Genomic DNA, 17,201 nt, shown 5'->3' with positions numbered 1-17,201 from the left:
ACCAACCAACCAACCAAACAAAAAAACCAAACCCAACAAATCTCCTTTACCCCCTAAAACTCCAAACAAGAACTCCATCATTAGTTTACCTCAGAATCCATTTGCTGGTCTAGCTTTGAAGTGATAACATTCTACACAGGATAGTAAAAGCAGTACCAGATCTTCATAATCTAATTTCACCACCTTCTTAATTTATTTTTAATGAATTTTTTAAAAAAAATATTTTTAATATATTTCTTTTCTATCTTTAATCCCAGCCCATCTGGAGGAAGGCTCCTGTAAGCAGCATGGGTAGCTCACACTGTCCAATGCACATGTAAAGGGAGTTCTGCCAGCTCTGCTCCCTGAACATCCCATACACATGCACTGGGCCCCAAAACCATCTACACACCATGAATGGTCCTATCAGAAACTGTCTTAATGTTTTCTGATACAGAAGAGAAAATGCCTTTATCAAAGAAGACAGATGAAGAAAAACCTATGGTCTCAGATTCAAAAATGGAATGGCAAGTGAATGTTAGAGACCTCTCCTTATTTATTACTGTACTGCAAACCAGGAACTTCAGTCCTTGTTATTTTTGAAATAAAAATATTTTTTGTTTGACTGTACAGTCAGTTGCAACAGTGCAGAGAACCAGGAGAGCCTGGGCCAGGACTGTGTATTGTGAATTAGCATCATGCAATTACACAGGATATTAATGGATGGGTTTAATCTCCAGCGTGCAGATTCACTGCATAAAATGCAGTGTTACCCTCGTCGTATGTTAGTTTATTTTCTTCCACTTTCTAAATTTACTGAAACTTCTTCAGGCCTATTAAATGAGCAAATCCTTTCTGAAAACAGTACAACAAGGCTGAAACGCAATAAATATAAGCACTTTAATATTTAAGTGAGGAAAATGAATTTCAGTGTGTTTTCAAATTGGTTTTCTTCAGCGCAGAGTTTCTTTATTTGTCCAAATAAAATGGATTTGAGTGGGTGGCAGCTTTAAGGAGTTATGCAGCGCTATTCAATGGCTTTGTGAACTTGGGAAGGTATTATGAATAATGGATTTGCTGTGCTCTTAAACACGGAGCCACAACAAAAACAATATCATTCGAGGTTTTCTAACAAGCAGCTGCTGGAGTGAAGAATAAAAAGCCTGGCCTACTGACTGAAGCTACAGGTGCATGTTTGTTGAGATCAGTGCAGCAAACCATGGGATTGGAAACGTGTTTTCAGCAGGAAACCCACTCAAACAAAGAATATGGAGAGCTAAATTCCCAAGGATACCTCCCACCACTTTGATCTGCTATTTTCTTACAAGCCCATTTTTACATTCTACACCATCCCCACTCCCCCCAGACAGAGCTGGGAAAGGGCTGGATTTCCCTTTGCCAACTGCTGGAGGGAAAGATTAACTCGAAACACATGCAGAAACTATGAGAGTACTGGTTTAGTTCCCTCCTTTTATAGATCTCAATATGTATCTCAAGGGGAGAGAGTCCTTTGCTTTATTTAGTAATTAATTTAAAAAGACTTTAATTTCATCAGCAAATTACTCAATCGTGAGCATTAATGGAAACAATATCCAATCATTTGCAATATAAATAGACTTAAAATGAATTTGAGAAGTGTGCACCTTGATTGTTTGAAAATGAATCTGCCCTCAGTCTGATAGAAAATCAGACCAGTTTGGGGCATCCAATCCACTCCTAACAATGGGCAAGTTTTCAATACAAGGGGACTGGAAAATGCAGCAATTTCTCTGAGGAGTGGACACTTCAGAGTAGGAGAAGGAAGGATGTCCTTGAGGTGGGATGATCTTATCCTCATTTTCTTCCCAAACTTGCAAATGCAAAAGCTGTTCACCTTACACACATAGGCACCTGAACTCTTCCACAGCCTGTTGAAGAGAACCTCAGTAATCAGGATTTCAAATTCTAGTCCCAAAAGCCTGACTGGTGTATTTGATAACCAACATATCAGTACTTGACAGGATTTTAATACCAGCATTGCAATTCTAAAAGTTGTGACATCACCTTATCTTGTTGACACATATATATCAAGCAAGTCTACTAAAATCTTCAGTTGCACATAGCAAAGCTTAGTTTACACTATTGCTGAAGGTGCTGAATATGTAATCAAAGTATTGTCTAGCCATGACTGATAACCTGATATGGATCACTTAAAAGGCTGACACACTTAGAATTAAGGTTTTTTCTACCTGCAGAGCCAGCTGCTACTTCCCACCTAGCATTGCATATTCTGTCCTCAAACCCTTATCTTCATCTTAACCTGCCAAACACACTTAGCTCAGATCTATATTACTGTGAAACAAACTCTGACATTAAAATAAAAAGCTACAAAAAGGGCTTTTAAAATGGCAGAACGTAACTGCAGTAGATCACATACAGTATTTTTACTCCTTTCTTTGAATTTCAGAGGAGGGATAGCAGCAGAACTTCAGCCATGCTCACAGCATGCAGCCAACTCACATGCCCTTTATGCAACACAAACGCCCCAGGACTGTCTGCTCTGTATTAAATAATTCACAAATTTTGTTGACATTTTACCGCAGTCTCAATATTAAGATTCCATTATCTAGAATGTTTGTTTGGGTGACAGAAATGGGTTTGAAAGAGACACTAAAATATAAAGAAATTCATTGGTTTTGCATCAAGTGGATAATTCCAATACATATTTAATAGGTTTCCCACAGACACACAGGCCTTTGCAGGCTCTGAGTTCAGTAAATAGATGCATAAAAATTGTCTTGCAGATGGTGAATTGATTCCTAGCTGGGAAAGATATTGGTCATCCTAGAACAAGGGGTTTGTGTGATGTGTCTCAATTCACATCAGAAAACCTATGCTGAATATTGAAGTGCAGAAGGGAAAGTGCCAACATTTTTGTTTTCTTCATCTTGATCTTCACCTCCACTAAGGCAACCCTCCCTTATTTTCATGAGAGGATTCAGCCTGGATGTGTAAATAGTTCACAGACTTAACCACTTGTCTCATGTGGATATGGGCTTTATAGCTCTCAAAGCCTATTCTGAAGAGTCTGAGGTCTGTCTCAATCCACACAGGGTACCAAAATAATTGTATCATATGTATGTGGTCCAACCATTTAGGGAAATTTAAGATTTAGGACAGAAATGAGCCCCAAGTTTTTGAAAACTGTCACAGAGAAAACCACTACTGGGCTGGAAACAGTATTTGTTCACATTTTAAGGAGGTACAAACACAATTCAATGTCTTCCATCTTCAATAAAAGACCCAGGGCACATTTTCTATATGGAAGAACTGTTCAAGGATTTGTGTTCATTTTCCAGATGAGGCTAATCAAAGATGAATGTAGTTTGCTTTAACAGGATACACATGCCAGACAACCAGAGTTACAGCACTTGGGGAGAGGGAAGAATCTCTCAATACGAGGTTTTGTGTAACATCTGAACCCTTTAAAAAATTCTTTTTATAAAAAAGGCAGAAAAAAGAAAAAGACATGCCAAAAGCATCTCACACACACACATCTCTGAAGACTGCCTGGAGCCAGGGGACAAGAATTCAAACAACAGGAATTTACATATATCAAGGCATCCATTACAGCAGACTTTTGAAATCAAATGACCAATTAATTTGATTTCAAACCAGAAGACATCAGCAGCTACAAACAGTTCACCATTCACCATGTGCCTGTCAGAGTAGTGCTGCTTGTGAGTAGTAAGATGTATTCCTGTTCTGGTTAATTCACTGGGGACACAAACAGGGGAACAACCTGCAATCACTTGTGCTGCAGCACACTGTGATTTTGGGTAACAGTGCTGCACTTTAACATGGATCACAGACTGTGTGTGTAATAGTTGCACTAACTGGTACTGACAGGATATGGTTGTGATGACAGAAATTCATCATTTTAATGAACTGTTGTCTTCCCTGAATTCTGTAATAATATTTGACAGCTCTCACTGCTGTACGAATTACTCTGGTGGTACAATTCGGTTTTGGTTTGGTTGAGATACTGTAAGACTATTTCTAGGAGAGCAGGTGAGGTAAAGAAAAGCCTGCCAGTAACGAGTGACTGTAGCATGAAGGGAAGAGAAGATAATGAGCCTGGATTTGGAGTGAAAAACTATACTTGAATTGTGCTGCATGTCTACAGTGCTGATCCTCTGCATTTGAATACTGAATGTAGGGCGGTGGAAACACCCTGTCAAGATCTGAATAACATTCTGCAGGAGCCATAGTTACAGTACCTGCACACTTGCAAATAAGACAAGGAATTCAACTTGCACCTTGTCAAAGAGGGAAAAATCCAAGACCTGAGACTCCTGCATCACACACGATCCGAGTGGACTGAGCTTTCTGCACCTGCCAGCTGCTCTGGTTGGGATTTGATGGAAGGAAGCCTAAGCATTACCTTCATCATTCCTCCTGCTCCCGAATTAGCTGTCAGGGAATCTAGGAGGCACTTTGATGAGTGAGGTAAACCAAGGAGAAAACTGTCCAACTTCCAGGTCACTCTACCTCAGCACTTAAATAAAGCAACTGCTGTCCAAGGGGAATCTCTCAGCCAACTAGACATAATTTAGGAAATCTGTGCAGCCCTGGGCTGACAGAGGACAACTAGAACATAAAATCCCCAATTGCATCTAATATGTTTTTCCAAGCCATATTAGATGTTAAAATTATCAAACAAGGAAATTTCTGAGATAAGAAAGGGATACATCCTTTCATGTCAATCAAGTGCAACTTTCTCCACTATCTTTCCATAAAAGAAGATGGAAATCTTATGTAGATAACAACTGTAGAGTTCAGGTAAGCCTACTAGAAATACCTACAGGACTCAGACATTTTAGAAAGCAGCTCCATTCATCACTTTAGTTTTAAAAAAATAAAGTAGTAACTTGATTTTTTTTTCTTCCCTCTCCATTAATCAAAAACTGTGCTGTGCAGTTCAAGACCAGTAGCAGAAACCAGAAAGCAAAACACTTATATTTCTGTCTATTCAATGCTTTTGGAAAAAAAGTCATAATATTCTTAGGATTAAAAAAAAAAAAATCCCTCTAACCACTAAGAAATTCAAATATGCTTGTTATGTACAGGCTAAATTGCCATGGACAGTTCTTGCAAAAGCCACAGAGAACGTGGATTTATCCAGACCTGCAGCCAAGGGCCACCAGTACAAACATTGCAGCAGAAGCTACACAGCTCCTGTCACATTTAACAATGTGATTAATAATCACAGAAACATCTGTTTCCCATGAATCCACATTACTACTGAAAATCCTACTCTTCTCACCCAGTAGGAACATTTGAAGACAACTAATTTTGACATTTTTTTAATGTTACCAAAGAACAGAAAGTTTTACCAATGGCTTCAGCTGTAACTCACCCTATGGGCTCCAGTAAAACCCTTCACCTCTTTGTTTAGTTTCACCAAAAGTAGACAGTGGTATGACTTGCCCAGTTCAGGCATTCCATGGGAATTAGGTAAGATTTCTCTGGCTTTTTTGACTATAAATCTGTGACCATATTAAATATTTCTCATTACTGACCCCTGTTGTCTCATACGAACTCTAACACGACTAAATTTCAAGTTTACAACACAGCATTCAAGCTACACTTCCTGTAAAGTTTTGTACTTTGAGATTCCTCTTTTTCAGTATTTAGCTCTATTTTCCCCTTAACTGAATACCTACGCTTTGGATATCATTTTTTTCCCTGATAATTCACATCTTCAAATTGATTTTTACAATTGGCTCTCTGGGAATTACAACGACCAGGTTTTAGATTTTCTCGGTCCTGAAAAATGTGTTATGGAACCGTAGCATACTTAGAAATGTGGAGACTTGGGCATGGGCCTCATTTGGATTTGAGGGATTAATAGCAGCTTGTCTCTCCAGCACTCCTCAGAGGATTCCAAAGGGAATTCTCCTTTATCAAAATGGCAAGCATTTCCTGCTGTGCTGTCAGGAGACACATTACAAACTACCCAAAGATGGTCCTGCCACATTTCCTCTGAGTTCTTCTACTTGCCTCCTAATTTCCTGGAGGACATTTGTCTTTTCTGAAAATAGATTAGCTTCACTTTTACTGGAATCAATTAAACATGGTATGTGGCCAGAAGAGCTTGTGGCTTCTGTCCCACTGAGAAGTGAGTCAGACAAGTGTCACCTGAAAAGGGGTATTTGGACAAGGACTGGTTACACACCCTCATTCCAATTCCAAATGTGAAAGCATAGCTCCATTTTTGACTTTGACAATATTTACGAGTTTCTTCCAAGGAGATGTTACAGGATCCTGGTATGGATGCCTTTGGCATGGTGAAAAATGACTACACATCTGATAGTAAATATTTCATTTAAAAGCTGTCCATTGCATAAGGGAAAAGGAAGAAAAAGAATCAGAGTATGAGTGTCAAGGATGCCAGGAGAAGCCAGGCTGAACTCCAGCCTTTTCACACTGCTCTGATGGTACAAGGCAAATGGCTTGACTAGTCAACTTGGCAACTCAAGCAACATTAAATAATTACTTCATTGAGAATGAAGCAAAAAAAAAATCCACCTCAAAATACAACAGCAGCTTAAAATAAACTTCAGCATGTTTTGCACTACACACGACCAAGATGTGTAATAAAGTAAACATGCAGTACCATCATTGATGGTATCATTCCAAGGAAAGCTAGAGCTGAGCAGGGGCTTCTCATGAAACAAATTCCATCCCTCCTTGATGTCTTCAAAGTAAGCACTAACCCTAAATTTCCCAAAATTAAAATGCTTCTTGTGAGAAGAAACAAAACTATAAACAGCAGTTACCGAATGGAGAGAAGTTATGACAGAAATTTAGTGGAGGTTTAAGAGAAAAGAAGGAATTATTCAAACAAACTAGGAATTAATGTCATATATATATGACATTTTGGTAAAGAAGTGAAAATTCCAAGTCTTGTTGTAGAAAAGCAAAAGGTGTCAACAATTATTTTCGTGTATATAAATAAGAGACTATATTAATGCCTTACTAACAAGATACTATCTTAGGGGTTGTGCAGGATAATTAACAGTAATCGTGACAGATTAGTTACTTTTAAAATTTGCACCTGAACAAATCCCCTAACGGATACTAGTAATGACTGGAGATTGATGTAAATCCATATTTTAGAATTTTAAAATATAATTTGAGTACGGGAGAAACTTCCAGGAACCACACAAAAATTGTCATGTTGAGTGAAAAGCAAAACAAATAAATGATGGATTATAAAACAGCAAACAGAAAGCAGCAACAGCTCCAATTCACAAACATTTCTTCACCCTGAGGTCTGTTACAGGACAGCACAATTGCATTTCTCTGTGGCCTAATTTCCTGTATTTTGCACTATTGAAAGAAAGCAGGCAAAAATGAAGAACTGCTCTAATGACTGTATAATGGATCAACTGGAGGAAAAAAAATTCTAAATGTTCTGACTTTGCCGCAAATAATTTCTTAAGCTCAAAGCATAAATAACAATGTTTGCATTTAACATACAGTGTACAGCATATGTTTGCAAAACTAAACAACTGCCTGTGTTTACACGAGATACATGATGCTCAGCTTGATTTGCATATCAGAGATCAGGCTGTAAATCTCTGATGATATTTACCGTCGGATAATTGAAATTAATCCTGCCAAAATGACTTTGACAGTCCTGAATTTACAGCCTGAGAAAACAGCCCTGGAGCTGCCTGCTGAGCTACGAACACAGCTGGCTGTGTGTCTGCAACCTGGGCTGTGCTCCTGGAGAAAATCCTCTCCCAAATTCTTCCCCAGCTTCAGGTTGATTCCCATAACCATTAAAGCAGTTGGGCTAACTTTGAGAAGAGCAGATATGTCTCTGTTTTGCTGGTTTGTTTTGGGTTTTTTATAGTTTTTCTAACTATAGCAGGCACATTAGTTATCTTCTTAGTTATCTTCCTTCCCTGCCCTCGCCTCCCCAGCGTTATGCCATTTGCTTTCAATGTCCTTTAGCAGTGGCCAACTCTCCCAGCAGAAAGCATCAAGACATTCCAACACCAGAACTCAGACTCCCTCAAATCCTTCAGTAACTTGGATCATGGCTGTGTCTCAGCCTGTGCCTGTCTCTTCCAGGAAGAAGGAAGGTGCTTGGATATTTGTTTGTTTTCTGTTTTGTTTGTTAAACTCAGATTGTCTCTTTAAACAGAAGGCACATAAGTTGTCCAGGAGAACAAAGAGGTTAACTACAAAGCTACCTGATGTTATCCTCCTGTCAGGAATGTCACCTGTGCCTTGATGTGTGATTGACACACAAAAGAAAAACATTTGTGAATATTACCCATAGCAAAAGAAAATAATAAAAAGACCAGATGTAGTTTCACCTTCTAAGAAAACAAAATTCAAATATTTAGTAGGTAGAATTTTCTTATCATTGCCAAAGAATTACGTAATTTATTGAAACTGTTGGCAACCTTTTCCAATTTAAGAGATGTTGCATCTTGTGATGATTGTGAAAGTTGCACTTTGGGTTTTGGTGCTAAAAGATAGCAAACAGCCTCCCCAGTTTCTTGATACCAAATTTACAACTACAGAGAATGCTATATATTTTTCAAAAGCAACATTTATAGATAGAAAAGTATATTTCTAATGTATAAAAGGGGTTTTTTTCAAAGCCTGGAAATAAAAAGACAACTGCCACCCATTACAGAAATGGATGCACTTTTATTTGTAGCATTTATTTACAACACAGCTCTTTCAGAAAGGTGGCAGTGATAGCTTTGATATTCATCTTGCTTTCCCCCCCCCCCAACCTTCTGCTTTCCAGGACTATCCAATTTGAAAGCAGGCATCCATCCAAATATGTAATATTAAGGAAGAGAAACAGCTCTCATTTATAAAATCTTAATTCCTTGTCAGTGGAAAGAGTAAAATCACTAGATTAACTGTGATCACTGATTATTATCCTCCCACAAATATGCTATCCTGTGCTCTGTCCCCTGTTCAGAGCTCGTGTCAGCTGGCAGACACCTGGAGAGGGAGAACGCTGCAGATGACAACTGGATAAGCACATATTCTGTGGGGATGAGAGGAAAAATAACTTCCTAGGCATCATAAACCCTTGTGGAAAGCTTGCTCCACCCTCCTGAGCTGCTGTACAGCCCCAGTCTGCAGGAGCCCGGAGGAGATGCACATTTACTGGTACCCAGCACAGCTGGCCTCATCTGGATCGGAGAACTCCAGGCACGGAACGGATTCACAGGAGACACCCCGGGAATCAGCTGGGATCAGTGCTGCCAAACTCAGCCAATTAGTACTGCCAAGTCAAAATTCACTGCAGGTTCTTTTGTAGAGCATCTCCATATACAAGCACCAGTAAATTAACAATCCAGTGGAGGATCTGAGCGTCATTAATCTCGGGAATTTTCCCTTATTTCCAAATCAGGCCATATATTCTGCACGGGCTGATTTTCACTTGAATTAGCCAACATGGGCATAAGGCCCAGTTGCAGCTGACTGTTCTGGAGTCAGGTCTCCAGGCAGGATGTCTTAAGCCTGAAACAACCACGTCTTGTCATCAAATCCCTTTTACAGAAGCCCTTCAAGAGCATCTCATGTTCCCACCGTACTTGTTCTGTACTAAGTGCATATACCATGCACACTCCTACAGCACATCCTACAGATTCATCTCAACAGATCAGCTAAACAGAACTCAACTGGCTTTTGGACTGAGGTAATGGAACATAACCCAACACGAGTTTTTACTGGGAGCAGACTGAAAGCCCACCAGTGAGGACTCCCAGCGAGGCTTTTTTGTTCCGTACTCTGAATACTCCTATTTTAATCAGACTGTGCCACATTTTTTGTCACCTCCTGCTGCCTTTAGCCACCGAGATTTCTGCAGGACTTCAGGCTGCAATAATTCTGTGCCTATAACTAGCCTTTCACATCATGGCTGTGTCCTTACTCTCTTAATTCAAATGCAGAATGCAGATCAGATAGACTGGAGGTAGAAAATGAGAGTTGCTGATGACTGTGAGGGGGAGGCATGGGTTGGCGGTGAAGGTTTGCTTTGATTCCTCTGACTACAAAAGCCTCCTTGCTAGAGAAGGTATTTTAAAATGTCTAAACAAAACCTCTGTCTATGCAAATTCAAAACCATTCTGACATAAAATTAAAGCAATTCTTGCCATTATTTCTTAAAGGTCATGAATATGCCATAAAAGATGATCAAGGCATTAAATAACTGCAACAGGTTAAGAGACAACAATACATTAGATTTCTGGTGTTTCCATTTCTAAGGAAAACACTGACCATTAATTCTTATTACTGATAGTAAATGGTGGAGGCATCATCTGTTATCAGAACTGGCTGACAATTTCTGTTATAAAACCCACTTCTCAGCTGTCTTGAACTTTGCCAAACTTTAACTGGTTTGTCTGTGTTTCATAGAAGTTGAATATGTGCTTCAAGCTTTCATTTTAAGTAACTGCTCTCAGCCAAAATAACTTGGAATAATTCACGAAAGGATAGATTTGTTATTCCATTTTGAAAAAAAAGTTTTGAACAGTATTTAATGCTTCCTCGATTCACAATCTTAAAGCAAGACTGGAAATCTGAACCTGACAGAGTTTTAATCAGCTCTCCAAAAAGTCCGGGTGAATTACAACAGTTTGGAAAATCTCAACTCAAGGCTCCCTGCAATTGCAGCAGACCAAGAGGGATTTAGGAAAAGGAACGAAAGAAGAAATTCTTCCTTGCTTTTTCTGTGAAGTTTCTTTCCCTGCAGTGGCCAACAAGCTTGAAGGACTATTTCATCTCGTGCAAATGCAAAAGAAAAAAAAAGACCAATAGCAAATGGAAAAAACCATTAGGGCTGGATAATAAAGAACCAGGGAAAAGACCTGTAAGACTGGAAACTTCTCTGTGGACTGGTGACATTCAGTTGTTAAAAATCAGACCTAGTACAGTAAAGTGGTGCCAGTTATACCACTCCCAAGTAATTCAGGAGTTGAGAAGATGCAGTTTGGAAAAAAAAAATTCCATTCCATTTCTTTAAGTTGTAAGTTAACCAAAATTGAATATAATTGAAGAAAGTTCAGGAACTAATAATTAACTGGTAAGCAGGAATATACTAATATTCTACAAGCACCTTCATAAAAATGCATTTGCCTGGATAATAAAAAGGTATACATTGATTTATTAATCAGGAGTGACCTTGCTGAAACACATATAGTGACTTTATATTTCCACTTGGCCAACCTTAAAGTGTGTTGCATACTTAGGAGCTAGAAATACTACATAGAAAACTTACTCAAAGTTTTAGTCAGTTATTTAAATTATATATTTAAGTTCCACAAAGCTCTTACCTTAAAAAAAAAAAAACAACAACGCAGAACAACAGATGCCAAGTAAAAGCAAATATTTGTATTTTGGCACTATCTGAAATCCTTCCCATCTCCCTGTTTACTAAAGCCTTTATCTGGTAAACCACATCAAAGTCTGTTTTTTCCAGCCCTCTCTTTAATTTATCTGTGTTCTCCGAGTGAACTCCACCAATCGATGCTAAATCGAGCTAAAACACAACCCCGTGGTTATTAAGCGAAGTTATCAATTACCTAACACAGACTCTCCAGGAGCTCCCTACCTGTTAACATCCCAGATTTTGCTCGTGCTGTCCATGGAGGCAGAGGCCACGAAGTCCCCCCGGGAATGCCAGGAGCAGCCCTGGACAGCGCGGGCGTGTCCCTTCAGGGTCAGGATGCAGCCGCGCCTCGAGAGGTCCCAGATCCGCACCGTGGTGTCCCCGCTCGACGTCACCAGCTGGGTGCCACTGGGAATAAAAACAGGTAAATTCAGCAAGGGCATAGGTGAAGATGTTCTCAAGGGACACAGCAAAATAATTTACCTCGGTTTAGAAAGACAGGTTAACTAGCAATTGATGTTACGTTAAAATACATACAAACAAAAATCGTGTTTGAAAACATTCTCGGTTTTACTTGACACGGTTTTCTGACACGTCACAGATGAAGCGGTCGCTTATTAAATATACTATCAAAAGACAAGGAAAGGAGATAGGAAGGAGCTATCTCCCACAGGAAAGTGAACACAGCTTCCAAAAATTACTTTCCTGCCTTTTGTAGTCTGTTTATCACTAGAGTTTATCAATAAAATAAGTTAAGTCCAGAGAACTGCTTTCAAACCAGAATAAGACAGATTCAGGGAAGAATATTTTCTTATTTCCCAAATTCATACCTTTCTACATGTAAATTATTATTAAAAGCATCCCAATTTTGTCTCTTCTAACTCAGCATAAACACTTTAACACATTTACTATCTCTTGGGGTCACTGATATATTACATGAATGAAAAATACAGAGTTTAACTCAGATTTTTTTACCAAATCTTCAGATAAGTGTAATTCTGTTTCCTTTAAGCATGAACATATGGCTTCAGACTAAAAGTTCACCTGTAACATGTTCTATAACAACTAGTAGAGGATTCTTAATTAAAAGAACATAATAAAAACAAGTATGTGGAGTGATACCCTTATTAAACTCTCCCAGCCCCAGCCTGTGGCTCAGGATTTCTCTGTGCTTAACAAGCACATCCATGGAGTTTTTTTCCCCACGAGTAATTGATTTTTGAACATATGCAAACTTTGGGCACCCACAATCTCTTATGTCAATGAATACCAGAATTTAATTACTCATTGTGTGAAAAGCTATTTTGGGGTCTTAAATACCTTACTCCATTTCACTTGATGCTTCTAATTCTAATACTGTGATTAAAAGTAAACATCTACTACACGTCCACCATCTCTAAATGTGGTATCAACTGTGGCGCTTCAGGGCCCTGTTATATTTTACTGCAAAGCTGAAGATTCCTGCTCTGTCGACTCATTCCTCACGCAGACATCATTCCAGCTCTTGGAGCACATTTACCATCTCTCTCTGCACCTTTGCAGTTGCAACTGAAGAAACAGGTACCCAAGGAAGGGATACAGCAGCACAGCAATGTTTCCTGGTTTATTCTGTGCTCTTGTAATTCAGTCAGCATTTTTGGCCCCACCACAAAGAAGCCGACCACAGCGGCTCCAGGATTGCTTTCCTCAGTACTGATAAGTAGTTTAGACCCATGCTTATCTGTGGACAATTAGGGCCATTTTTTCTTATGTGCTTTACTTTGTGTTCATCTGCATTGACTTTCATCTGCCACTTCACCATCCAGTCACCTGTTGAGACTGGAATCTTTCCCTGTAATTCTTCACTTGCTCCTTTTTCCTGTCCTGGCTAATTAGCAAACTCATCCACCTCATTCTTTTCCCCAACTTCCAAGATGGTCTTAACTTAGATCCCAGCACAGATCCCCACGGGACTCAAAAATTCATCTCTCCATTCTGAAAGCGACACTTTATTCCTGTCCTTTCACCACTTTTTCAATTCACAAGATAAATTTCCGGTTTATTCAGGACAGTTTTGATTCCTGGGGAGTTTTTGTAGAACGACCTCCAGAAGAATTTACTGCAAATCCAAGTGTATGAAATTCATGAATCTCCCTTGATCAAATGCTCAGCCAGCCCTTTGGAGAACCCCCAGCCAATTTCTGAGGCTTAATTTCCAAAGCCATGCCGATACCCCCCCCCCGGGCTGCACTGCAATAAATGTATCCAAGTATCCTGTCATTTTGCTTCTTAATATAATTTCTATCAGCCTTCCCAATATAAAAGTTAGATCAATCCATCTGGAGCGCCTTCAGCCCAAATTCCTATAAAATACTGGAAAAAAAGTTAATGCAGCCCTCCCAGGAATATTGCAGGTTTTCAATCGTGTTTAATAAACAAAAACAAAAAACAGGAAAAAAGTGTGCGGATAATACACAAAAATACAGGTCAAAAGTATTTAAACTGTAGGTTTTCAGACCAATTTCTGCTGTTATCTCAGCAACGTCAGTAAGATGACCTTGCCTTTAGGATCCCATAAACTCTGGTTTTCTTTGAATAATGGCAAAGGTGCTATCACAGGCAGTAGAAACCCTTCTCCCACATCCCTGGATATAAAAGTGTGGGAAGTGAAAACAGCTCAAGGGTTGATTCTAAGCGCTACTGTAAAACTTCAAGAATATACTCTGAGATATTCAGTTCACTGTTGCAGTTCATAAGAAAAAAAGAGGGGGGGAAAAAAAAAAAAGAAGGGAAAAAAGGGTCTGGGACCTGTGGTGTCAAACCTTCTTTTTTATATTCTTCCTCTCCTCCTTTTCCAGTAGATGTCCACCAAATTGCTTGGTAAAAGTAGCTACTATGACAGCTTGAAATATGTGCATCATTTACCTGATAGATCTTAGGGGGGAACTTGACATTATGAAAGATCACCTACCTAAGTTTTTGACTATTTTTAACACTTATGGTTTAGACTGCTAATTTTTATGAAAATATCATTATAATCTTCATTAAGGCAGTTACACCCCCATGCCTAAGACAAAGCTTTGAGAGATTAATCTCTCAAAAATTTTAATGTTGCACAGGAGTAATTCTGAAGCTTTTGTCACGTATCCCAGAGCATAAAGGTTTGAAGTCTGAGTAGGGGTTTGAGGGAGACCCTAATTTTGTAAAGCTGCTTGGAATAAATGTGCTTTTGTTAATGAAACACTTGCACTTTTAATAACTCAAGCTAGATCTCACTTCTGGAGACAGATAAAATTAGAGAAATGACAAATTATCATACCCCTTATACATTTATGAAATAAGAGCTTAAAACAAATTCGGAGGCAGGTATAAAGTGGGACTGATGAAATCTGCAATTGATTCAGAGGGAAACATGTACTGCCACTGTTGTGAATCACAAGGAGAGATTTATGGCTTATACATTTTTTAATATATAATCCCCAAAATGCTACATGAAGCACTGGTTCCTTGGGCTGAATTTCAAGAATATGCCATCCAGGCAGTGATGAAAATCTTTCAGAGAACAGATATGAGCAGGAAGGTAGTTCAAATGGATTCAATTTGGCAATCTGCAATAGGGGAAGGAGTAACAAATGAGGTTTAGCACTCCTTACAGATCAAAGGAGAAAAAAGGGGGGATTGAAAACAAAAGCACAGCTTGTACAGGAAAAAGTTTTGAGGGACAGACTGATAGTGGGAGGAAGGTCAAAAACACTCGGGAAGAGCAGGCCCAGATGCCCCAAGCCCTGCAAGAGAAGCTCCCCAACATTCCCTGAGCATAAGAAAGCATCACTTGACCAAAGAAAGGGGAGTTGCATCAGCTGAGGCTCTGCAGTTAAGCATGTAGGAATTAATGCCAGCTTTTCTGGGAAGCACCAATGGTACTCATGGGAATGATGGCTGTCAGAGCTGTTTTAGCACTGAGGCTGTTTAGCAGTGAGGAAATCCTCACCACACAGTAGTTTTCAAACCACATAATGAACAAAAAAGTGCTGTGTCAAGCCAAGTCAGACATCTAAATCAAAATTCTGCTATTAGAAAAAAAATCCTATCTACTTAATAGCTGATCAATAATTACATACTTTTTCTGATTCGAGGCCTTTTTTCAGTCCTGGGAGATAAAAGAAACACTCCAAATTCTGAGCTAATGTTTTGTTCCCCATAGTTCCAACGTTTTTTTACTGTACTATTGTTCTGTATAAGATCATGTTGGGGAGAAAAACAAATATATCAGGAAAAGCAGTGGTTTTTAATGATTTAGGCTGTCGGTTTAACAGTCTGTGGTACCCACACAGTCCTCTATTTCATGACTGATTTTCAAACAAAATGCAGACTGATTTTTAGATTAAAAACATATGACATCAGAAGCTCATATATACCAGCAGCTACATATATAATCTCCTTTTGAATTTAAGATTGATTGCTAACAGGGAAAGCTCCAGCTCATCCTGTGCAGTGTGTATATCTAACTCAGAGCAAAATAAAACACTTTAATTGTTTTTTAACAAACAAATCAACGAACCAGACAACATATTAGGAGACAAGAAAAAGGTAAATCCTACCTTCTTCTGTAACTTGAAACACATTCACATACATGCAAATAACTTTGCCATCTTTTAGAAATTTGGCACTTTTGTAAGGAAAGTAACAGCACTTTTGTGTGCAGTGCTCTGTGGACTCCACCAGTTTGGTTTGTACTGTCTTGCTTGGTCTGTTTGAGGGGTTTTTTGTTTACACTTTCTAGCAGACCAAAGCACTAGAAGGGATGAAACATGGATAGACCATTTTTTAAAATACTAAATACACATAAAGTTCTACCTTTCAGCTGACTTCAGGTATTCCTAACTGATGCTGTGAACTGCCCTTCCAGAGACAATTAGAGCAGGAAAAACTTTGGAAACAAGAATTCTGCATTCCAGAAAAGGGGATGGAACATCAACTTCTCAAGCCTTAAATACTCCCTCCCTCATATTCTAAACACACACACACACACAATATTTCCTTTCTTTATACATTCTCGCTTCTTCCAACTTCACTGTTCTCACTACAAGATGTCTCTCCATTAACACTTCCCAAGTTGTAGATATATCAATAATTCAAATTCATATTCAGCAACAACATGAGCCTTTGGCACAGAGTCATTTTACAACATTTCAGGTGACTGATCACCTTTCTGGAATACCAGTCAAATGAAGGCAACAGCTACCCCTGTAGTGCTCCCCTGCAAATATATCAATTGTAACACCAACAGGCAAGGCAGCTTCAAATATTGCACCTGGCTTAAATATTTCTGGATGATGGACTTGGATCTGAACCTCGAGCTGCTCCAGGGGAGTGCTCAGGTTACTTGTGAAGCTGCTGAGGAACACTGAGCTAGAAAGCTCTTCTGCTTCACAGCAGGACCACATGTCCCATCCTTCAAAATTTACAAAGATTGTCATTTTGCCTTAGCCAAAACAAATGATACAGCCATCTGGGTCATTAGATCCATTACAACCTCCAGAGAGGGAGATTCCATGACCTCCCTAGGCAGCCTGTCCCAGTGCTCTGCCACCCCCAACGTGCAGAAGCTCTTCCTCATGTTGAGGTGGAGCTTGTTGGGGTTTAGTTTATGGCCATTGCTCCTTGTCCTGTTGTTGGGCACCACTGAAAAGAGTCTGGCATCATCCTCTTGGCACCCACCTTGGAGATATTTATATGTTGATGAGATCAACACACACACATATATATATGGGGATGGTGCTGTGCAGGGCCAGGAGTTGGACTTGATGATCCTTGTGGGTCCCTTCCA

At 39.3% G+C, this 17,201-nt stretch overlaps 1 protein-coding gene across 1 annotated transcript in view; it reads right to left on the bottom strand.

Annotated features, from left to right (window-relative positions):
• SPAG16 (sperm associated antigen 16) overlaps nt 1–17,201 on the bottom strand; it is a gene marked incomplete at its 5' end in the record, with an annotated part of 321,318 nt that overhangs the window by 165,339 nt on the left and 138,778 nt on the right. Inside the window, one exon of the mRNA XM_017828480.1 lies at nt 11,615–11,800. Coding sequence (XP_017683969.1) covers nt 11,615–11,800 — 186 coding nt within the window. The remainder of the gene's footprint in view (nt 1–11,614; nt 11,801–17,201) is intronic.

The sequence above is a fragment of the Lepidothrix coronata genome, unplaced genomic scaffold (assembly GCF_001604755.1).
Source record: "Lepidothrix coronata isolate B3197 unplaced genomic scaffold, Lepidothrix_coronata-1.0 Scaffold149, whole genome shotgun sequence".
In the NCBI taxonomy this organism is placed as follows: domain Eukaryota; kingdom Metazoa; phylum Chordata; class Aves; order Passeriformes; family Pipridae; genus Lepidothrix; species Lepidothrix coronata.
This window is presented reverse-complemented; position numbering and strand designations above follow the sequence as displayed.